The sequence below is a fragment of the Capra hircus genome, chromosome 11 (genome assembly GCF_001704415.2).
Source record: "Capra hircus breed San Clemente chromosome 11, ASM170441v1, whole genome shotgun sequence".
Lineage (NCBI taxonomy): Eukaryota > Metazoa > Chordata > Mammalia > Artiodactyla > Bovidae > Capra > Capra hircus.
The window spans coordinates 19,528,408-19,553,261 of NC_030818.1; the positions used below are offsets into that span (position 1 = coordinate 19,528,408).

At 37.1% G+C, this 24,854-nt stretch overlaps 1 protein-coding gene across 1 annotated transcript in view; it reads right to left on the bottom strand.

Annotated features, from left to right (window-relative positions):
- PRKD3 (protein kinase D3) overlaps positions 1,264-24,854 on the bottom strand; it is an 86,496-nt gene continuing 62,905 nt past the window's right edge. Inside the window, exons 10-19 of the mRNA XM_018055130.1 lie at positions 23,267-23,344; positions 21,859-22,135; positions 19,059-19,111; positions 17,003-17,075; positions 15,467-15,573; positions 10,577-10,738; positions 10,234-10,332; positions 7,645-7,912; positions 5,673-5,758; positions 1,264-4,853 (exon numbers count right to left, since the gene is read on the bottom strand). Of these exons, the coding sequence (XP_017910619.1) occupies positions 4,680-4,853; positions 5,673-5,758; positions 7,645-7,912; positions 10,234-10,332; positions 10,577-10,738; positions 15,467-15,573; positions 17,003-17,075; positions 19,059-19,111; positions 21,859-22,135; positions 23,267-23,344 (1,377 nt within the window). The 3' untranslated portion in view covers positions 1,264-4,679. The remainder of the gene's footprint in view (positions 4,854-5,672; positions 5,759-7,644; positions 7,913-10,233; positions 10,333-10,576; positions 10,739-15,466; positions 15,574-17,002; positions 17,076-19,058; positions 19,112-21,858; positions 22,136-23,266; positions 23,345-24,854) is intronic.

A 24,854-nucleotide genomic window follows, 5' to 3' on the forward strand; every position in this document is an offset into this window, starting at 1 on the left:
TCTGAACCAGGAATCGAACCCATATCCCCTGCATTAGTAGGCAGCTTCTTATCCACTGTGCCACCAGGGAAGTCCAAAAGTGAAAGAAAAGTGAAAGTTGTTGTGTCTGACATGGTGATCCCATGGACTGTATCCCTCCAGGCTTCTGCCCATGGAATTCTCTAGGCAGGAATACTGGAGTGGGTTTGCCTGTTCCCTTCTCCAGGGAATCTTCCCAACCCAGGGAATCAAACCCAGGTCTCTTTACTGTCTGTGCCACCAGGGAAGCCCAGGGAAATCCGAGTATAATGTTAAATGGCCTTTACTGAAGTAAGTTCCTTCTGTATCAGCTTTGTTGAGTTTTATCATGACTGACTGTTCAATATTGTTAAATACTTTTTTCTGTCTGTTGAATGACTGTGATTTCAATCCTTCTATTAACGTTGATCACACTGAATGATCTGCAAATAATGAACTATTCTTGTGTCCCTGGAGTACCTCCCACTTGATCCTGGTATACTGTTGGATTCAGTTTGCTACTCTGTGTGGATTTTTGTGTCTTTATTCATCAGAGATAGTGGCCTGTAATTTTCTTTTGTAGTCTTTATCTGTTTTGGTACAAGGGAAATCGTGGCCTTGTAGAATCAATCTGGGAGTATTCCATTCTGTTACTGGAATAGTTTGAGGATAGGTATTAGCTTTTCTTTATGTTTAGAATTCCTTTGTGAAGCCTGGAGTTTTGGTTTGCTGGGTTTTTTATTAATTACAAATTCAATTTCGCCACCAATGATTGGTCTGTTCAGATTGTCTTGATTCAGTCTTGGTGGGGTAAGTTTCTAAAAATTTGTGCATTTCTTCTAGGTTGTCTGATTTGTTGGCATATAACTATTTGTGGTATTCTGTTTTTTTTGTATCTCTAGTAGTTCTCCTCTTTCATTTATTCTATTTGGGTCCTTTCTTTTCAGTGGTGCTGCTGCTGCTGCTGTCGCTTCAGTTGTGTCTGACTCTGTGTGACCCCAGAGACGGCAGCCCACCAGGCTCCCCCGTCCCTGGGATTTTCCAGGCAAGAGTACTGGAGTGGGTTGCCATCGCCTTCTCCACTTCTCAATAAGCCTGGCTAAAGATGTATCAATTTTATCTTTTCAAAAAACAAGTGCTTGGTTCATTGATGTTTTCTATTGTTTTCTGGACTTTATATTTCCTGTCTTATTTCCTTCCATATGCTAAGTTTGGGCTTTGTTCCTTTTCTAATTCCTTTAGATGGTAGATTAGGTTGTTTACTTGAAATTTTTTTTTTTGAGGTAGGCCTTATATTTGCTATGAACGCCCAATAATCACTATGAAATTTGCCAGTCTGGTTTGAGGGGTGAGAAGAGTCTTTTTTAATTTGTCCTCCTTTTTGGTATCTGAATTTTTTATAATATGCTTCTGTGAATTTTTTAATTAAAAACAAAATAAAATTAAAAACAAAGTTAAAAAAATTTTTTTAAAGTCACAGTAAAACCAGTCAACCTGACAGGTACTTAAAATATGAATGAGAGTAAATGCAGACTACTTAGGAGGAATAATTTTCTAAAATTAGTTAATTCTCTCATTTTCGGATAACTGTCAAGATTTATTTCTGTAAGTTCCCATTCTTTTGGTTCACAGAACTTTAATAATACCAGACATGGACTTTCTGAAGAATTATATTCATAGCCACACAAATTTGAGAGATTAAAAGAAAAGAATGTTAGTTATATGTCTTCAATTTATAGCTTAACTATATTGGAAGTTCACTGGCAGAGTGTTGAATGAAAATGTCCATAGTTGGCCGTTCCCAATTACTTAATAGTTTTCATGATTAAGGGGAAAGAGTTAGCCAGTGCTTCTTAAAACCTGGAAAAATGTAAATTAACTTAAGTCTTTTGGCAGTTGCAACAGTTGAATATTTGATGGTAGTTTCTGAAAAGCTTTTAATTATTCCAAACTTTGAATAAATGAGACCTCGAGGTAATTACCTCAAAGTTTGTATGAAATTGTAATAATGAGTTGTTTTTTATTTTAGTCAGATAAAAAAAATCTGTGTTCTTAAATATAGCATTAGTTTCATTTACAAATACTATTTCTGAAACAGTTCTCTTACCAAAGCCTGGGAAGATAACACAACCAAATACAATATTCTTTGGATACCTCTACTAGCTCAGGTTTTCACATGGAAAAGTACAGTGATATGGAAATACATTTTATTATCAAACTTCTTTGAGGATATTTACAAAAAGTGGGATATAATTAAAAATGTACTAAACAATGTCATTATAGACTTTGTATACATTATCAAATGTTTCTAACAATTATTTCTTATACAAACATGATGACTTCAAGACAAAAAAGGTTATGCAGGTTATACAGTAACTGGAGAAAATTACTCAATTCTAAATTATCTGACAGTGCCTTTACAATTTTTTCTAAGAAAACTTCTCAATAACAAAAACAAAGAGTGCAATTAATTTTATGGCTTGTAAAGTTTTATTATATAAGTATAGCAAACAGCATTCCAGTTAATTTTTATCTTACGCAGTAAAACCACAATAGGGTGCCTAGTGACTCAGAAATTACTTCATTTGAGCACACTGATTGTATAAACAGACTTAGAGAAATTAGGGGAAGTTACCCCGTATCACAGGGAAAAAACATTTCCCAAAGGTTTTGCATAATTAATTTGCTTTTAGTTTTTAAAATTCCTGTATGAAGGTGAAATTCCTGTATGAGAATGAAATACTGAGACACTGTGGAATGTCTTCTGGGAATATCTAATGGTAGGCAGTATAGCAGAATGGTTAGAGTAAGGACGACTCTGGAGACACACTGCCTGGATTCAAACCCACATCCTAACTGTGTGACCTTAGGCAGCTAGTTAATTTTCCTGGGCCTCACTTTCCTTATCTGTGAGACAAAGTTTGAAATGACTTATCCATGTCTACTGTGAGGGGAAAACATGTAAAGAGCTCAGAACAGAGGAGCACTGGTGTTTGCTTTCATTCTCTCAAGGGCATTTTTGGCCCTACACAAGGGAGTGGCTTCAGGGATCTCGGAAGGCGCTCTCGTTATGTTCACAAGAACATTCTTTTCTTTTGCTATCGCAAATTCCATGGGCAGTGATAGTTAACACTTTTATAACTTTTAGCTTATAAATACCTGATCTTCACAACAATACTGAGGAAGACAGAGGCAAGAATTATAACCTTTATTTTATAGATTGAGGAGCTCAAAGCTCAGCCAGGTTGTCACCTGCCGAGGTCAACATAGTTTAAGAGTGGAGCCAGATTTTTGGGCTTCACATCTTTTGTTCTTTTTGGAGGGGAAAGAAAACATTCACAGTGATTATTTAGGAATCAAGAAGCACAGAGCCCCTATATTTTCTATAAGTGGATAGTCCTAGATCTTTAACTTTTTTGGGGGGAAACTATTAGTAACTTTTAAAAGCTATGAAAAAGTCTAACCTCTTGAATATGTTAGGGTACAAAAACTGTTTAGCTGGCTGCTGGAGCTGCAGTGTTTTTAAAAATGCTTATTTCATTCTTTCATTTGCTCAGCTGATAATACAGCCCTACTCTTTATAAACTGTTTCATGCTGCACCCCACCCACTCCCCTAAACTGCTTAAAATAATTGATTTAAAAACATTCCGGATATCTGTAAAGCCTTGCAATAAGCTAAGGGAAGAAGAAAAGAGTACTGTTTGTTGTTATTTCCTGTAGCATTAACTGGCCCTGCACTGTTGCTGCTTTTGGCATGTATTTAATTTTCTTCCTCAAATTATACAGTCCCGTGTAAAGAGAAATTGTGTGATTAGAGCTCAGATCTGTACCCATTAAATGTTGGAATCTAATGGTGGCATCACAACAGCATCAATGGGAATGTGACTATTCAGCAGCAGAGCTGAACTGTAGGAGGACGTATGCAACAACTCAGCACTGAGACCAGCAGTTCCTCCTCCTGGTTTTGTGTGTCAGTTGTCCCAAATAATCTTAGGGGCTGTTGCAACATACAGACAAAAGGTAACAACTTTTCATGTTCTGAAAAGCATATTCAGAATTTCAACCCCAAAGAAGTTAGAGCGATACTATTGTTTTGAAGTTTAACTGACCTAAAAGACAAGGGTAAACAAGTTCAGCACTTCCTTTCTGGGCATCTAGGAAAAACCCCTCAGTGCCTCTGTGGTCAGTTAAACAAATGTTTAAAGTCTATAGGAAATGGCATGTTGGTAGCCTCTCAGTCATCTCATAAATGCAGATCTGTTTAGTTATAAACTGTGCAATAACTCTTGTATGATTTGATCAAGTTATGCAATAACTGGACTCTAGCTTGCCTTTTTACTCCTTTTTTAAAAAAATAATGTAAGAACAGGAAAGGGAAGATGAATTAAGTGCCACTATTGTACGAAAATGAACGATTAGGAAAAAATACAAAAACCAGTTATTGCTTATGTTGTAAAGGTTTATGAAAAGCTTCATCTTGGATTCCATTATGTGTTTTTATGACTCAGTTTCCCCTCTTGTACCTACTCAGTATGAACTACAGTATCGGTGTCAGTGATTCCTTATGTTTTCCGTATCTTTGCATCCTTTCAGATGACAGCATACAAAGAACAACAGTTATGCAGCAAAATACCAGTCCATAACATGAAACGCTTCCTTATTGAAGTTAGCTCACTGATAACTAAGGATCTTCTTCCATGTCATCTGGATTGGGGGCCATAATGAAGTGCTTTGGGTATACAAGGTTGTGTGTGTACGCATGTATTTCCCAGCGGGCATCGTCACTTTCGTGTGTAATGTAACGTTCACCAATGCGAGTTTCAAATTCTCTAAGGTCAAGCCAAGTCTGATAGTCCTAGGGGAAAAAAATGAAGATTATGAACAGTAAAAGAAACAAAATACTGTGAACTTGTTCTTTTTGCTTAGCACCCTAGTTATGTAGTTGATAACCCCTACCCCCTGCTGCTGCTAAGTTGCTTCAGTAGTGTCCGATTCTGTGCGACCCCACAGAGAGCAGCCCACCAGGCTCCTGTGTCCCTGGGATTCTCCAGAAAAGAATACTGGAGTGGGTTGCCATTTCAAATACTAGCTATACAATAAGTTCCATTTGTAATAATTTAGGTTAGCAATGTTACAGAAACTTTTTCAGATTTAGTCTCATGAAGGAAGTAACTCTTCTAAAATTAAAAAGTGGTGGTTAATAATAACTATTAATCTGATTACCCCTTACTCCTCAAAACAGGGGAAAGGTGCTTAGACTCTGTTATCAGGATAATTTAATAGTTGCTGAGATTAATTATGATTACATTTGTTCTAAAGTTACTTATATCCCTCATTCCCTTTACAGTAATTGTTCTAAAGCTTCTCTCTAGTCTGAAGTTTGGGGGTATCTTTTGATAAATCTATGCAATGGCTTTTAGGGGAATTAAACCAAACATTTAAAATGGCATATCTGATCTTTTCAAAACCAAAAGGTTTACACTTACATTTTAAAAATAAAATATATTTGACAATATAGTGTGTTATGCTCACCTTACAAAAAGGTGAAATAAACACCATAAGGCCCTAAGACACGCAGAATCTGATGATCTTTGAAGAGTGGTTTCATTAAGTAAGACAGATCACCATGAACTGCTCAAATGAAGATTGCCAAAGAGAAATACATTGTTTTTACCTGCAGCCAGGGATGACTAAGAGATTTGTCTACGCTGTAACGTTTTCTCATCTTCACTTGAAGTAGGTTGTTTATCAAATCAATTGCTAAGGGAAAAGACAAAATTAGATATGTGAATCTGAGCACTGACCACCTCAAACCTGTGACTCTGCCTAGAAGGCAGTTCAATCCATAGAAATATAGGGTTGAGGATTTTTGCTTCTCAAGGACATAGCCTTTAAACTAACATATTAGTGACTGATAAATATTTACTGAATTCAGTGTACCTGGTTTATTAAGGAGATAGTACAGAATACAAGTTAAAAGTATAGACTGGAGCCCGCCTGCCTAAGCCCAAGTTGTTACTGTGTGTGACATGGGGTCAGTTACTAAACTGCACTATGCCTGTTTGCTCATCTGTAAAATGAAGTAGTTGAGAAGATGAAATAAACTTAATACACACAAAGGGCTCAGAATGGTGCTTTTATGTGCTAAGAATTAACAATTACTTTTAAAAATGAATAAAAGACTCTCTTTACAGTCTTGCTTTGCTGTTGTTTTTTCCTCCACAAGGATGCTATGCTGTTCTCTAGTCTTGGGCTTGGTCTGGAAAACAGCCAAAGCCCTTGCCTTGCTCCTGCAGACGTAGTTATAGTGAGGCAATAACTTCTTACCGAAAGTTCATACTTAACAGGTTTTTAATAAGTTCATGGTATTTTGGTGTATGTGGTGAGGTCTTAGCATGCATATTTTATCCAGTTATTTGGAGAAGTGGGCTAACTACAAAACCAAAGCAACCATGTAACTACACACTGACAATATCCTTATGTAACAAGGCAATTGTTACTAAGGTCTGCATCCAGGGATGAGCCAAACTAGTGACTTATACTATTTCTAGTTCTATATACCGTCATACCAGTCAAAATCTTCTAGATTTTTTTCACCCTGTTTTTTCTCCCCAAAGTATTTTAAGTACTAGTTTCCCTATATTCTAAATATCCATTGTTCCTTAAATGGCAGTCTGCTATGTGCATCAGGATCATTCAGAGTGTTTACTAAAATGCATTCCTGAGTAGCAGTACAGCTAGTGAGTCTGAGTCTTAGGGACGGAGCCGGGGGTCTTTTTAATAACCTCACCAAGTGATTCTGATGTAAGAGGTCTATAGACCACACTGTCCAAGGGGCTCTAAGGTGACTTTGGCAACATCCCCAATCCCTCATATATACTTCTTCCATCAGATCTCTTCATTAACAAGTAAGCCTACTATTTACATGTTGTCCCTCAAACTTTTCCCAGTTTTATTAATCCCTATGATTAGGTCTCATACTTGGCAGAATTTTAAAAAATGTTTTGTGGTGAAGATAAGAAAAGTGACTATGAAAAGATAAGATTTTTTTCAGGAAAAATAGGCCCAACTAGTAGCCTAAGTAGATCATACAGTTTGGAGGAGTTCAGAGAAGACTTCACAGATGAGCCACAAGATCAGGGATCTCTCAAGGGCTGGAAGGGTTCCGACAGCAAGGAGCAGAGTAGGCAGGGGAGAGGTCAGGCAAAATGCAGCAAACGGCTGAAAGCAGCTCGTGCAGGCAGTAGTAGCAGATGAGACCAGAAGGTGAGAACTTGGGCCGCATCACAGAGACCTACAGATGCAGCCTGGTTACAGGGAGGCTGAGGTGTCTGGGAGCACAGTTAGATGAAAGGAGCATTTTCAGAAGATGGACTTGGCAGTGGTGACTGGGGAGGACAATTAAAAAGCTGTTTCAGTAGTCTGGAAATGAGGCAGTTGGGACCTGGATCAGTGCCCTGCCTGGAAACTATTAGCAAGATAAAGAAACGATATATAAAAGGAAGTATTCTTGAAACAATGATAAATAGTTGAATTTGGAAGATGAATGGGAAATATTAAAAAGAGATGTCAAAACAGGGTGATTTGGAACCATGAAGGTTTTTAAACTAAGGCACAGACCAAAAATTAAATTTTTTTTTTTTTACCTTCACCAGAAATCTCTCTCCATGGATTTGGTGGGTACATAAATGCAGCATTCTGGATTTGGTCATTTATATCTTCATCTTCATTAAAAGGAAATGTGCCACTGAGGCTCACATAGACGATAACTCCCACTGACCACATATCTAGAGAACGGTTGTAACCTTTGCTCCTAAGAACTTCAGGGGCTAAGTATGCTGGAGTTCCTACCACAGATCTCCTGAATGACTTTTCACCAATGATGCGTGCAAACCCAAAGTCACACAGCTTCACCTGGAAATTAAAGATGATGTTAATTTTATATTATTGATATAGATTAAAAAATATATATCAATTTATTTATACATACCTGTCCCTAAATATGATATGGAATCATTTAAACACATTTGCCAACTGTATTGATTATGAATGTCAAAAGATCATACATACGGAAATTGTAAAATACCCTTTTCCCAAAAGGAAGATATTTATAACCCTATGATCCATTACTAACAGTATGAAGAACTTTGCTAAGTGCTCATTTCAAACAATCACTTTTGAAGTTTAGCTTCCAGAATGCCAAATACCAGACTGGTGTTATCAGTGCTCATCATTTTTGATGAAATGGAGGGTGCCGATCATTTATCATTTAGCTTTTAAGGAGACCCCTTTCTATCATCTGTAAGCAGGAATTATTTTTAAATCCTCAGTGGCCTCACAGTGCCTGTATAAAGGTACTCAAGTGTTTGCTAAATGAAAAGCTAAGTTATAATATTTAAAAACTTACCCTTTATTTTACTTAACCCTAGAATCTCTCTTCCCAAGGTCACTATATATTGGCAAGTATATACACACCAGCTCAGGTGAGTTAAAAGATAACTATTAATGTGGCCAGTAAGAGAGTAATACTAGAGATTGCTTGAAAGAATTAAGAGTAGCTTTTCTATGACTATGGAACAAAAGATTGCTAGTTAGATGTTTAGATTTAAAGAGTTATGGAGGGTAGCCATAGTCACTACCATGATCTTTTGGAAAGAAAGCTCTGGAAATATAATGAGCTTGCTGCCTATTCCTCTAGCAGAGGTTCTAATTCTGGTGATTAAGGATACGTCCATGCTGAACAGCAAATGCCAAGTACTTCCCTGAGGGAAATGCCCAGATTCACAAAATGTCTTCACTAAAAACGTTAAGATGAACTGAGAGATGGGGGATTTGGCCTCTCAAAACCAGTGATACACATAATGACTGGAAAGCAAAGATGGAGCTTCATACATGTTTTTATGATGTTGTTTTGTGTCATTACTGAATTTGGCTACTTCCTCTGAGATTCAAATCCTATTTGAAGAATAGGATTATCAACCATGAAGAAATGTGAACCCTCTTTTCCCCCTCATTAAATGCCATATTTCATCTAATATTTTGATAAAGATGACTTGGCCGTTTGGCAACTGAAAAAAGAGTGGCCATGGCTGGCATTTGATTTAAAAAAAAAAGGGTATCAAATGACATTATTTTCCCTTTGATCCTAATGGAGGTCAGAAGGTTCGAGTTTTAACCTTAGCTGGAGGGGTGTGCATCCTTTGCCCATACTCCTTTGTAGATCAAATGAAATAATATATGGAAGCACTTTATTTAAAATATAGCATCAATGCTCATGGCACCTTTTTGACCTCATAGAGACAGGGGATTACTTTTATTCTCATATGCATTCTAAGAGGAATATGATTACTTCCTTAAATGTAAAAGAGTTGAATAATTTTTAAAAATATCTTTCTTTGAAAGACAATCTGAGTTGTATTTACCAACTGAATAGTCATCTGTTGCCCTTATTCTAGCCTCTTGTCTAATTGTTTTTTAAATAAGTGCACATAAACAATAACTTGGAAATAAATTATTCGAGTTGATGACAGTCATGAGAAACATTCACAGGCACCACCAATGTATAGTCCTTAGGATAAATGATTCAGACTTTGGGTTAAGAACCATTTTTTAAGTTATGAGATAAATCTGAATCAAGATGAACACGTTTTAATGAAATAAAATTTAACCAAGTAAAAAACAAAATGTGTGTATCACATGCAGGAGACACATTATCATCATACGTATGTGAGCCCCAGTGGTGATGGGAAATGTAATTCTTCCATGGGTTTTGCTGAGAATGTTTGAAATACAGTACTCCAAAGAGGAAGCGTTGGCTGCCTGCCTCAGCCAAAATCTCATCTTCCCATTTCAGGATTATCTCTCAGTTTATTTCATACGGAATTTGTCCTGAGGACCAAACACCAACCAAGGCTACCTCTTCCTACTTCATTCCCAAACCACAGGGGAGTGGTGAACTGTGCACAAATCACAAAAAATGACTCCTTAAGAACTGGTCTAAAAAGTCATCAGGTGTAAAAAGTCTTCATGAAAATAAACAATATATCAGTAATTCATAAAGTCTCAACTCAAATTAGTCAGGTCTAAATCCTCCCCGGTAGTTACAAGCTGAAAACTTTATTTCTGTAGTTATGAACTGAACCTACAGCACTGCCTTGCATTACATGTGTGCTTCATAATGCTGTCACACAGATACTCAAAACCATACTTTAAAAAGGCTCTGGAGAATAGCTCACCTGAGGAAACGGCTCTGCTGATGCGAGCAGCACATTTTCTGGCTTTAAATCACAGTGCACAATATTCTTAAAATGCAGATTCCTCAAAGCAACAAGTATCTGTTATTGAAGAAAAGAGAATTTTTTTCTGTTCCTGGAAAAGTCACAGCTAACTCCTAACTGGACCCCCCGAATGGTGTAATAATTTGAAAAGTCCATTACAGTTCATCAAGATTTAACTGTGTTATTGTCTTCTTCAAAGTAACAACACCCACAATATCCCAATATGTGAAAAGCACTACTATTTCTCATAGTCCTTAATTTTTCTCTAGTTTCAAAAAAAAAAAAAAAAAGTTTAAAATACCTGTGTAACCATGAATTTAGTTATTCGTTCTGGAAGTCGACTTTTCTCACTAGATAAAATCATTTCCAGCATATCTCCATGTAGCTTTTCCATCACTACAAAAACTCGTTCCGGGGTTTCGAACATACATTCCAGGTTTACAATCCCAGGATGGTGCAAATTCTGAAGGGTTGCAGAACATCATGTGACCAACCTGGGTAAAGTTTTACTATGCAAATATCTACCAATGTACTGCAATTAACTGTATGGAATAATGGCACAAAAGATAGTTCAGAAAAATAAAAGCAAACAAAATAAAAAGGATCATGGAGTTTGATTTTCAAACTTCTGTACTGAAGAAAAGACGCACGGGAAGGGAAAGAATGTTTTCCCAGTTTGATTATATAACTACCCTTGTCCATTACTGCTTTTCCTTTCTTCTCATCTTTTTAATCTTCTGATGGTATTCTAACTTTATGTTATCCACAAACAGGCACCAACTGCCAATCAAAGTTTTAGCCAATTACACAGAGATTTGGTTCTTCAGGGCTGTTTGTAAAGGTCTTGGCTCAACAGGTGGCTTTGTCTTTAAGGTAGTTATTTATCTAAGTCCTGATCTCATATTATATCTTGATTTGGTCTTCCCTATTTCAGGTTCAACATCTCTACCACCATCACCCGATTTTTCTCAAGCACTATTAGGCTCACAGGTTGGGGCTTCACTGATAGCTCAGTTGGTAAAGTATCCACCTGCAATACAGAAGACCCCAGTTTGATTCCTGGGTCGGGAAGATCTGCTGGAGAAGGGATAGGCTACCCACTCCAGTATTCTTGGGCTTCCCTTGTGGCTCAGCTCATAAAGAATTCACCTGCAATGCAGGAAATCTGGGTTGGGAAGATCCCCTGGAGAAGGGAAAGGCTATCCACTCCAGTATTCTGGCCTGGAGAATTCCATGGACTGTATAGTACATGGGGTCACCAAGAGTTGGACATGACTTAGTGGCTTTCACTTTCAGGCTCACAGGTTTGAAAAACACAAAGCTGAATGTGATAGTTAAAAAAAAAGCAAACTATCTTACTGGTATTAAACAAAACTTCCTCAAAAGTGAATTTGAGAAGCCAGCCATCCTCAAAAACATTTAATGGTTCTTTATTTCTGGACATAAATCTAAATTTCTGGATGAATTTTAGTATCTTCAATAACCGGGTTTCATTTTTCTTATTCAAACTTAAATGTTCTTAAATACTGGCCCAAGTGATTAAATGTTTTAATCCTTATTAACAGAAATAGTTTTTTCTTATGCTTTTTTTCTCACACTGTGGATATCTAATTATGCCAAGAGGGCAAACGTTTTTCCAGCCTGTGTGAAGTTGGGCCCCATGTCTCAACTGTGTTTTGAATCCACCATTCTCAGTTCCCGTTGTAATGGCTCAATTTTTGCTCACACTGACTCTCTTCTGGACTACTGTAGCAGCTGCCCCTGCACTCTCCACGAAGCGGTGCTTATCCTGCGGTACTGTATTACATGTGTACTATCTTACTCGCTAGTACAGTACTGACAGCAGAGACCGTGTCTTAGTCCATTTTAGCTTAACTTCTGAATCATGGTTGGTGTTTTAGAAGTGTTTAGAAAATGCACAGCAAGAAAAAAGTAAATATTGTTTATAATCAGCTTAGAACAATTTAATGGTGGTGTTCCAGGTGGCAAAATAAAAAGTGACACAATCTTACAGTAGACAAAGTGAAATACCCCAGTGGTGGGGCATGATAATGGCAGTAACCAGAAGATTCAAAATGTCCTAACTCCGATCAACTTAGAGCTATAAGTGTGGCTGGCTGTCCCCTATACACTGCAGTCAAATCACCTCTCAAGTTTCTCACCCCCAACCCCTGCCATCCTTGAGAACATATGCATGAACACACAACAACAGAACTATACTGTAACATAATTAACAACTTTTTTCTATTTGTTTAATGTCCTATTTCCTCTGGAGTGTGTTTTGGTAAATTATAGTTTCATAGAATTAATCATTTTCTCCAGGCTTTCAAGTTTATCTAAATAGAGTTGCACAAGATAGTATCTTAGTGAGTGAAAGTCATTCAGTTGTGTCCAACTGTTTGTGACCCCATGGACTATACAGTCCACGGAATTCTCCAGGCCAGAATACTGGAGTGGGTAGCTTTTCCCTTCTCCAGGGGATCTTCCCAACCCAGGGATCGAGCCCAGGTCTCCCGCACTGCAGGCGGATTCTTTACCAGCTGAGCCACCAAGACAGTATCTTAAGATTTCCTTAATTTTTTTCAGTATTTGTGATCATCCTCCCAAAATGTTTTTGTATTTTCTTGTATTTTGATTCAGTTGGACACTTAGTTTGTTGCTATCCCACCCACATAGCTAACCAGCTTTTGGGTTTACTGTACTAAATTTATTAACTTCCAGTTTTATCTTTGTTAATTCTGTTTTCCTTAGGTTGACTGTTCATCCTTTAACTGGAGTTGGACTCAGTTCATTTATTTTCATTCCTTCCTCATTAAGTATTTGACATTTCTATTAGGAGTTTAAAAGCTCTGATAAACAGTATTTTCACAATTATTTTCTAAATACTTGGGTCATGATTTTGCTCTCTGATTCAAGAATTAAGACTTTAAAAAGTTTTTTCAGGTGGTGGGAGATTTTTTTCCCCCAGTTTTATAATATATTTGCAGTTTTAGTACATTAAGATAAAAAACGTTTTTTAGCTAATAAAGTATTTATTTATTTGTGGGTACAGAGTTCAATATAAACTGGTTAGATCTACCTTATAATGTTTAGGCCTCTTCTGTTCTTACTTAGCTTTGTCTACTTCATCTGTCATGGACTTTTATGTATTTGTCTGTTCCTCCCTGTATGGTCACTAGTTTTCCTTTAAAGTTATTGACGTCATTTGGTTTAGCGTGATTTGCACTCTTCCACTGAGAGTGCCCTTCTTAATCCATTTCATGTTTTCTCTTGAATTAAATCTTACTAGGTCATGATGCCCCTTCACTTTCTTCTATCTGAGAGAAACCCAGAGAGGCTGTCATGACTGTAGACCTCAGAAAGAGCCAGCAAAACCAGTTCTTGTTGTGGTGCCTCTTCCTACATCTGGCCAGTCCATCTCCACTGTTTTGGGAAAAAGTTATACCTATTTTGTATATCTGAACTCTCTTCTATCTATATTAGAGTATGCTTTTCTGTTTGTCATTTTTCTTGTAGCTTCTGGGTGATTTCCAAGAAGAGAAGGGGAAAATACTGAATTTCCCATTTACATAGGGAGCCAGGAGAGCACTTCATCTTTTCTCCCCCTACTTTACTACCCTCCTCAGGCAATAACAAAAGATTTTACATTACCACATCCTTATGAAATGAAAGTAACAAAATCCCCCATACTACAGTTATTTAATTATGTTCCTAGTCAGGCAATATCAATGAAAAGAACCAGAGTGCTATAATAATAAAGTGTTTACATTGTATATTACCTGCAAATTCCTAACCTTAGTTTTATTAACATCTGCAGTTGGTAACATGGGAGAAATAAGCTTCAGCATTTAGTTCAGAGCTGTATTTGTGATCAAAGTTACACGGAGAACTTATATCTGGAATCTAAAGTTTGACACAAATGAACATTTCTATGAAACAGACACAGATTCACAGAAATAAAGAACAGACTGGGGAAAGGGGTGGGGGAAGGATGGATTAGGAGTTTGGGATTAGCAGATGCGAACTAGTACACATAGGATGGATAAACAACAAGGTCCTACTGTACAGCACAGGGAACTATATTCAATATCCTATGATAAACCATAATGGAGAAGAATATATATATATGCGTGTATAAATGAGTCACTTTGTTGTATAGCAGAAATTAACACAACATTGTAAATCAACTACAATACAATTTTAAAAAGTGACAAGGAGAAATCAAGTCTTATGAATAAATCCTTAATATTTATTTTTTGCATAAAAACTGGATATTGAGAAAGAGTCCAAAATTAGATATGAAAAAAGATCTCTTAACAATATTTTCAAACCCTAATGCAGAGTCTGAATGCTACTGTTCAGACTATTTTAAAGGTAGCTTCATAGGAGGAGGCAGCCTTGAAGGGACCACAGGTAGCTTGTAGACCACCATCTTCTGATCATCTGGGAAAAAGTGAGGCAGGTGTTAGTAATAGTGACCAGTAATGTAATAAATGTAAAATTAATTACATGTTTACAACTTTCTTACCTTCTTCTCCAAAGAAGCACCAGGTTCAATAGGCTGTGTCTTCTTGAACTTCACCCACAAGCAAATAGGGCTCTGACAGCATTAACTATTACATTTTCTTAAATACCATGCAAAAGCTACACAATGAATTCAATAAACATTTGCATATTATAAATTAAATGTATTCAGAAAAATAAAGCTAACTTTTAATCCTCTAGATGACTTCCAAAACAGATAAACATGTTACATGAGAATAAAAACTCACAGTAATTTATTTTATGGAATTTAACTCGTTGCCAATGTATCTTTAAAAGTATAGCTCGATGGATTAAACTGTTATAATGAAATGGGGTGGCAGAAGTATCAAAGTGTTTTTAGTTCATGAAGTGATGGGTTAAGAATGAAATTTGAGCTTTTTAAATTTAAGACTTTACTTATGAAAATGTGTTCCAAACAACCTACTACCATGATGTCAGTCCTTTTAACTCCTAGATTACTGTAACGTAATTTTGCCTTTTTTTAAAAAAAGGGAGTCAATTCAGAAGCTCACTGGCCTCTCACTGAGCCAATGTTATAAAATGCAAACAAAGAAAACAAAAACCAAATCTTACCAGTTCACTAGATAGACTTGGATTTAAAAACTCATAAATCAAAAATTAAAACCAATACAAAGCAACTTTTTACCTGTAAAATAGCCACTTCATTACGGAGCTGACTTTCCTGTTTTGTAGGGAATCTCATCTTATCAATTACTTTAATAGCCACATCCCTTCCAGTCTTTCTGTGTTTTCCTATTTTTCAAAAAAGTCCAGGTAAGAAAGAAGATGCAAATTGATGTCACATACAATACAGAAGTTTCATTAGGAAGTTGTCCACAAACTGAAATTGATATGTATTTACTTTTGTATTTCTTTTAGGGGGCAGGCTCATTTTGTTCTTTCTCCATCACTCACCTATAATTACTATAATTTTCCCTTATAGTAACTGCCTCTAATAAACGCTGTTTTATTATTTGCAATAGCAGGAAATTTGAATGAACTTGTCTGCTGAAAAATAATCCACCTTATTAAATAAATGAAAGTTAACTATGTGATTTAGTCTTCAGAAATTCTGTCAAGATACAAACCCTACCATGGAATTCATTTTACTCTAGGTTCTTTGCAGAGTGATTTAACTATATATTAGGGTAAATGTTCAAGCAGAAACGCCAACTAGTCGTGGTGAAGAATGCAAAGGGTTTAACATTACTTTTCTACCTTGCATCATAACTCGTAAAGTAGCTTTACATATTAATTAATATACAAGCCAGGTTGTATAAGCCCCATTAAACTGATGAAGATACTGAGCACAGTGAGGTTAAAAGGCTTCGGCAATGTAAGTCAGAGAGTGAGATAAGATTTCAGGTGTTCAGACCTGATACACCATTTGTGCCAACCGCAGACAAATGGGCAACTGTGTGGGAAAACCAGTGGGGCACATACTTCAATAAATGAACTCTCAGAATCCAACATAAACTTCAAACCACACAAACATGTTTCTGTGTAAGCTACAAGAAACGATGAAAACTATTGTGAATTTTCTGATTCTCTGTTTCTTTTTAAAGTTTTCCATTTAAATTAAGAAATTAATACTTCCATGGGGTCGCTAAGAGTCGGACACGACTGAGTGACTTCACTTTCACTTTTCACTTTCATGCATTGGAGAAGGACATGGCAACCCACTCCAGTGTTCTTGCCTGGAGAATCCCAGGGACAGAGGAGCCTGGTGGGCTGCCATCTATGCGGTCGCACAGAGTCGGACACGACTGAAGCGACTCAGCAGCGGCAGCAGCAGCAGCAGCAGCATAGTGAAAAGGACTTCTCTAAAATTATGCAGATTAATCTCTGAGGAAGAAACCACTTGCAAAATTGTGAAAACATGCTAACAACTGGCAGATGGTTTTTAAATTTCCTAATTCTCTACATTATCTACAACATGCAAAAGGCTGCACCTGCTTACCTCCATGAAGTGAAGTGAAGTAGCTCAGTCATGTCCAACTCTTTGCAACCCCATGGACTGTAGCCTACCAGGCTTCTCCATCCATGGGATTTTCCAGGCAATAGTACTGGAGGGGGTTGCCATTTCCTTCTCCAGGGGATCTTCCCGACCCAAGGATCGAACCCGGGTCTCCTGCATTGTAGACAGACGCTTTACCGTCTGAGCCACTAGGGAAGTCCTTACCTCCATAGACGATACCAAACTGGCCTGAACCAAGCACCTCATCCGCAAAGATCTGGTAAACAGTACTGATGTCCTATTTGGGAAAGAATAGTGTTATTAGTTCCATGAAACTATATCAATATCTCTGATTCTTATCATTCAAATACTTAAATACATTTCAGTTTTTATGGCTGAGGGATTTCTTTTTCACAAAATACTTTATGAAATACAGACATTCTCTGTCCTAAAAAAGACCAACTTTACTATGACTCTTACTGTACAACTATAATGTATTCTGTAAGACCACCACTGGGGGAAACATGATTTGTATTAAAAAATATATTTATTAAGTAGTGATCTATAAAAAGTAAATTAACATAAGAATTAAGAAAAAAGTTTTACCAACTTTACTATTAAAGAGACTTGCTATCTTTGACTTGAAAGAAAAACTCAAAAGTTTTATATTTTTGAGATCAGACTTATTTTGAAAGACTGATGAAAAGAGTATGTGTAACTCATATCTACTCCTCTATCTTCTTCCTTCCCTTTCCTTTTTTTTCCCCATTAGTGGCTGCTGCTGTCAGAATATTCTTAGAAAGCATTCTCCAATCCTTCCCACAGATCCTTGGTCAAGGTGTCATTTGGGTACGTGCTATAGTCTCCATGAAGCCAGGGACTACACCCATTTTGTTCAATGTTACATTCCCAGACAGTGCCTTCTCATGGTAGTCACTGGATTGAATAAACCAAGTTTATTCAAGGCCTCATTCCCTCATTAGTAAAGCAGATATAATAACATCTATCATACTGGAATTTTATGAAGATATACAAAGTGTCAAGTCTAGTGCCTGGCATATAAAAATCAGTAGTTCCACAAACCCTAATTTCCATTTAAATTAGGTAATCTTAAATAAGCTGAATTCCCTGGGACTTGGTCTTTTCATCTGTAAAAATGAAATGAGAAAACTTCTTTCTCTCCCCAGTAATCTGGTTCCTATGCTACCTACCAACCCACTCCAATATTCTTGCCTGGAAAATCCCATGGACAGAGAAGCCTGGTAGGCTGCTGTCCACAGGGTCGGACACGACTGTAGCGACTGCACATGCACACGTGCTACCTGGACAAGAGCCACACAGATCAAATCTCCCTGAAACCCTCCATCTCCCACAGCACAACTGGGTATCCAGTTTCTACTACAATCTTAGAAAACCCAACATTTATGTTATTGAACAGTAACAGCTGGATGCCCCAAGTAGAAGAGTAAGAGGGATTTGAATCAAATACATTTATATACAGCTTTTGGATTCCTTTTTCTAGCCTTTTTTCTAACTAATACAGGAGCCGGCAAACTAGGCTTGTGGGCCAAATCCAGCCTGCTGCCTCTTTCTGTATGGCTCCTAAACTAAGAACAGTTTACATTTCTAAATGGTTGAAAAAAATCAAAATAATGTCATCTTGTAAAACATGAAATTATATGGAATTCAAATATAACTGTTCACAAAAAACTTATACTGGAAAACAGTCAAGCTCATTCCTGTATGTACTGACTATGGCTTTCTCACAATGGCAGCAGAGCTGAGTTCGTAACTGTATATGGTCTGCAAAGCCTGAAATATTTACTTCCATCCCCTTATAGAAAGTATGCTGACCCCTAATGTAAACCCCTACATGTACCAGCTAAACTGAGTCCTCACTCTGCCTTAAAATCTTGCATTTTCTGCTTCTCTGTACTTCCATGAAATTTTCTCTCACCGCCATCCTCTCAGCACTCATGTCAAAACTCTTTTTAAGTATATTTCAAGTTTTACTCCCTTTAGGAAGTTTTCCCTGCTCTGACCCAGAAAGTAGCCTCTCTTCTCTTTGAACTAGTGTGTTTTCATAATTTAAAAGGAAACTGCCTCAGTTTCCTTCATAAAGCAGAACTCCTCCAGGAAGTTATCACCCACAGTTCAGTCTAGTGTCTTCAGGCAAACTGCACAGTACTCTGGCTTATCAACTTATTTTCTAGTTAAGACTTTCACATTTTATTTTCCTGAATTACCCAATCTGCATATTTTAGCTGTAATATTTACTTACCACATTCTCTTGGATCTGACAATTAGATACAGAGATACTGGTAGACAAATCTTCTGTAAAATGAATGATGTATGGGGAAAAAAACTGTTAGTATGTAACTTAGTAATACTAAATATTTTGACATGTGAATGATTACAGTACCTTAAATTGTAAAAACTAGCTAACATACAGTTAATATCATTACACTAAACAAAATTTATCCATAAACAATACTAATCCATCAACAGGAAACTGGTAAAACAGAATACACATCCATACAAAAGAATACTATCTACACATTTAAGGATGCAGGGCTGTATAAGTACTGAGTCAGAAAGCTATTTATATTATTAAGTTAAAAAGGTAAGTTTCAGGGTAGTGGCATAGGAATCAAAAACAAAATATGATCACTTCTGGTGAGGGAGAGAGCTGGGGTTGAGGAACAAAGATTTTTTTATATGCTTCTATACTGTTTAAAAAATGTATAGAAAGTATGCATTATGGTCATAAAACATTAAAATTATATAAACATATAATTTTGAAATATGATATATATTAAATAGTTCATAAAATCAAGTTGTAAAAAGATCATACATCTTTTACAACAAACATGACTTTTTTTGTGAAAATAAAAATATAACAAGACCGTACAAATAGAATAGACTCCCCTCTTCCCAAGCCATCCCCAAATCAAGAAATATACACCAAACTATTAATAATGGTTTTCTGAGAGGGGAGATATACAATTGGGAATAGGGATACATGTAACATGATTCTCACATTATATTACATATTTCTATAAAGTTTAAATGTCTATATTACTTTGGTAAGCAAAGGAAGTAACTGACAAGAAAAATGGGAAATCAGAAAAGTAAAGCAAGAGACTAGTTCTCAAACATCTAGAATCTCAGTGACAACTCAAAGGAAAAGATACGAAATTACTTTTATAATCCCAAATATAAAAACATAAAACTTCATTAAGAAGAAAATATACGCAACTATACATCAAAAAATAAGTAAATGGCTGTGGAAACTCCATTTTAAAATATTAAGTCAATTTTAAAATATTAAGTCTACTTTAAATAACCCCCAAAATCAAATATTAATGAAACAGACCAAAAAAGCACAGCAGCAACAAAATGAATGAGCCTAAAACTCTGCTTTTCAGTAGTTCCAGTTTTCTAGTTTAAGTCAATATTTATTTTGTTTCAAAGGCCTCCACTGTCTTAACTCCATCCAGTTTTCATTTCTATCACTTCCCAGGAGAACTCTGCTCCAGACTGGCTGCTATAAGGACAGCAGCATCAGCAGTAGCAGCAGCACAGTAATAGTGTCACTACTAGGTCAGGAGTGGTGCTAAGTGCATCATATGCAATTATTATATCATTCTCCTTTTAGATGAGAGAATTGAAGAGGCCAAGATCATGAAGCTAGTAAAGTGGCAGAACTGGGCTTTCATTCCCCCTTAGCCCTTTTGCAGTCTGTCCATAGGCACTTATAAGCCTAGGGAAGAGTCCATGGATGGGCTTGAGAAGGACCCTAAATCCAGTTATATATAAAATTTGTGTTATGTATCTGCATTATTTTCTGGGGTAAACGGTCCAATTAGAATATCAGACAGCTCTAAAATCCCCTCAAATTTAAGAAACATTGTGATTATCCATTTTATTCACCCTTTCAGAATCAATATTCAACACCAAACATTTTCGTGGTCATTACCCTCATGCCTTTGATCACATGTCCCCTTAATTCCATGCACACCCCTAGGTCAGCTCTGCCTATCCTAACTCACGTGAGATCCGAGGTCAAGGTCCAAGTCAGGCTCCTCTGTCATGAAGTCTCCACTTACCTCCCTAGCTGTCTCTGAGCTCCTTGAGAAACGCACTCCTGCTTTTTGCGCTCTACTGCTTTGTGCACCTATTCCCTTCCTGTCTTTAAAAATCTCTGTATTTCTTTTGTATTCGAGCTCAGGGCCTAGCATAATGCCAAATTTAGGTATAAAAAGCAGCATAGCTGAACTGAAATAAAAGGCATACAGAAACTGGTTGAGGGAATTTCCTGACCATCCAGGGGTTAGGACTCGGTGCTTTCACTGCTGGGCTCAATCCCTGGTTGGGGAACTAAGATTCCACAAGCTGTGCAGTGCAGCTGAAAAAGAAGAGACTGACATCTCTTTCGATTTAAATGTATTTGCCTAATGAATGAAAGCTGTTTCACCATAAATGACATAATGCCAACGGGGGGGGGGTTGGGTGCAGGGAAGTGACATTTTACTATGGCTTTGTGATTAAGTATCCACTTGAAACTTCAAACAAATTTAGGTTTTATTTTATAAATTTTGTTGGTGCAAAGAAAATGTGTTTCAATATTTTTAATGTTTCTGAATGTTTTAATTCAGTTAAAACAAATGCAGCATTTCTGACTTCACGCATAAGTACTATGTGAACTGCAACGCTTTACAGACTGAAAATCCCACCATGAAGCACAATCCTAACACTATTAGCTTACTTAACCCCTTTTGGTTCTCTTTCATTTAATGCTGACAACTCTATATAGTAGGTATTGTTACAGAAAAGCAAAGTACTTGCCAGGATCACACAACAGGTCAGCAGAGCCAAGCTTTAAATGCAGGCAGACTTGACTCTGGAGCCTCGCTCTAGGGACTGCAAGCACATACTATGACCAACATAATTTTATAAAGCAATTAACTAATGATATTGATTACAAAAATGAAGCTTAAAATAAATACAGAAACACAACTGCACCCACAAAATGCTTAAGAACCAAAGGGAGAAAAGTCATCAAGAAGCTTATTGCTTACTGTGATCTTTCCCTTGGCCTGGAGAAGTACAGACGCTGGCTTGAGGCGTCACAGGCATGAGAGCTTGGCGAATTGCTTTTTCCCAGCTCTGTGCTACATCAAGTCCCACTCCAGTGGCAGCAAGAACAGGATTGTGAGAGCTGTCCCCATTGTTCTCACCAACAAAGTATACCATAGTATCAGTGATGATTTCAAAACAGTGTGGGTTGCTGCCTTGTGAAATGCTTGTGAAATCTTGTGGTGAAGATATGCGGAGAATTTCTGAAAGTGGAATTTCCTGAAGTAAAGAACCAAGCATTAGGAAACATGAGCATGTGGGGTTTTTTTCAAATACACTAAACAATCAAAGATATGCATTTCTAATGAATACCATTAAAGACAAACACAAGTATGTGAACGTGGCACACGGACACACAGTCAAGTCTTACGAGGGTATCTGCTCTGAATGATCTGCATGTCCATCAAGGACAAAGGCAGAGAGCATGGAGTAGAATAACCAAGCTAGTAATTCAGGCCTGTAGCAGATCATTAGAAAGAAAGGATTCAGAAGGCGGTTGCTACTATAGCCAACACCTGCCATTTCCCAGCTGTCAGGAAGCCAACTCAACAACTCCTCCACTGGCCGCTATCTGCAAGATATGGCCCCAAAGGAGAACGAGGCAGAAGTAACAGCAGCAAAGGAGGATGTCAGTACAAGTGTAGCACTCTATTCCGGGTCTGTCCATAACTTTAACAATCATTTATTTTTAGTCTACTTCCTACAGCAGAAAACTTCTTTAGAAAAACCCAACCAATTCAAAGCAATTCATTAGTCTCTATTTTCTTTCTTCCTGATACAATTGCTATACTAACAATTTTTTCTGGTGTCAATTAGTGACATGGCAAAATGTGGAGCAAGTCGAGCAAAGAGAATTATATAAAGAAAAGACAAAAGAAGCATCTGGGAATTGGGGTCTAAGGTAAAATGGAAAATGGGAGAAATGCTGAATACCACAATGGCTTCTTCTGATCAGCAATAATCAAAGGACTTCTAATAGTCTAATCTAAATCATAGTCTAGTTGTCTTTTCGTATGCAAGGGTCAAGTCCCTTATTTAAAATGGCTAGACATCCACTGATATGGAGGACCACTTGGTATTCAGAAGGAAAACAGCAGCAACCTGACAGGCCAGAAAAAAAGAACTGCACAACAAAAATAACTTCGGCAGCAAGGCTGTTGCAAGGGGTGAAATGGAGGGGTAGAGGATACTTGCTTTTACAAGGAACTTAACAGTGACTTCTAGAAACTATGTTACACAGAGCTGTAATAGCTGTAATCCAATATAACAATTAATAAATATTACTTGGATATATTTGGAAAACACACAGTATTTTAATGTACATATTTTTAAAAGATGTGAAATTTTTACCTTATAATACTTTGATCCAGATTCGTTTTGAAACAGTGTAAGACATTTGCTGTCCAGTCTCCAATAATGCCTCTTTCTCTACAAAGAGCACAAAACTGTAAGGTTCAAAAGTAATGATTCCTCCAAAGCGTCTGAACTCTCCATTCCCTCTCATCTCTTATCTATAAGTTTGTACTGGTATTAAATTCATGAGCTTCAAAATTTGAAAAATTAAAAAGATATATAGTGAAAAGTATACTTCCATCATCACCCCTATCTCACTCCAACCTTTACTCAAGGCAAACAATGTTATTACATTTTGGACGTTTCTTTTCAAGAATCTCATGCATGCACACACAAATACGCATGTATGACACATGCAAATATTTAATTTACCCATGGACTAAATTTCCAAAAGATGCCTTACTGGGTCAAAAGATGAATGCATATGTAATTTTTCTTGACAGTGTTAAGTTATTCCTCTATTTCGGGATGCAACTTATAGGCTCATCAGCAACATGAGTGTGTTATTTACTCAAACCTTCACTAACAGCATATTACTAACCCTTTTGATCCTGTGCTACACTGATAAATAAAAACTAGTATTTTTGTAACATTTTCTAAAATTTATTTAATTGAAGGATAATTGCTTTACAGAATTTTGTTTTCTGTCAAACCTCAACATGAATCAGCCAAAGGTATATATGTATCTCCTCCCTTCTAAACCTCCCTCCCATCTACCTTCCTATCCCACCCATCTAGGTTGATACAGAGCCTGTTTGAGTTTCTTGAGACATACAGCAAATTCCCATTGGCTATTTTATATATGGTAATGTAAGTTTCCATGCTACTCTCTCCATACATCTCACCCTCTCCTCCTCTCTCCTCATGTCCATAAGTCTGTTTCCATGTCTGTTTCTCCACTGCTGCCCTGCAAATAAATTCTTCAGTACCATTTTTCTAGATTCTGTATATGTGTTTAGTTCCGTTCAGTTGCTCAGTCGTGTCTGACTTTGTGATCCCATAGACTGCATCACGCCAGGCCTCCTTGTCCATCACCAACTCCCAGAGCCTACTCAACTCATGTCCATCGTTAGCGATGCCATCCAACCATCTCATCTCCTGTCGTCCCTTTCTCCTCCTGCTTTCAATCTTTCCCAGCATCAGGGTCTTTTCCAATGAGTTGGTTTTTCGCATCAGGTGGCCAAACTATTGGAGTTTCAGCTTCAGCATCAGTCCCTCCAATGAATATTCAGGACTGATTTCCTTTAGGATGGACTGGTTGGATCACCCTGCAGTCCAAGGGACTCTCAAGAGTCTTCTCCAACACCACAATTCAAAAGCATCAATTCTTTGGTGCTCAGTTTTCTTTATAGTCTAACTCTCACATCCGTACATGACCACTGGAAAAACTATCACTTTAACTAGACGGACCTCTGTTGGCAAAGTGATGTCTCTGCTTTTAAAATATGCTGTCTAGCTTGGTCATAGCTTTTCTTCCAAGGAGCAAGCATCTTAATTGTAAGGCTATAGTCACCATCTGCAGTGATTTTGGAGCCCCCCAAAATAAAAGTCTCACACTCTTTCCATTGTTTTCCCATCTATTTGT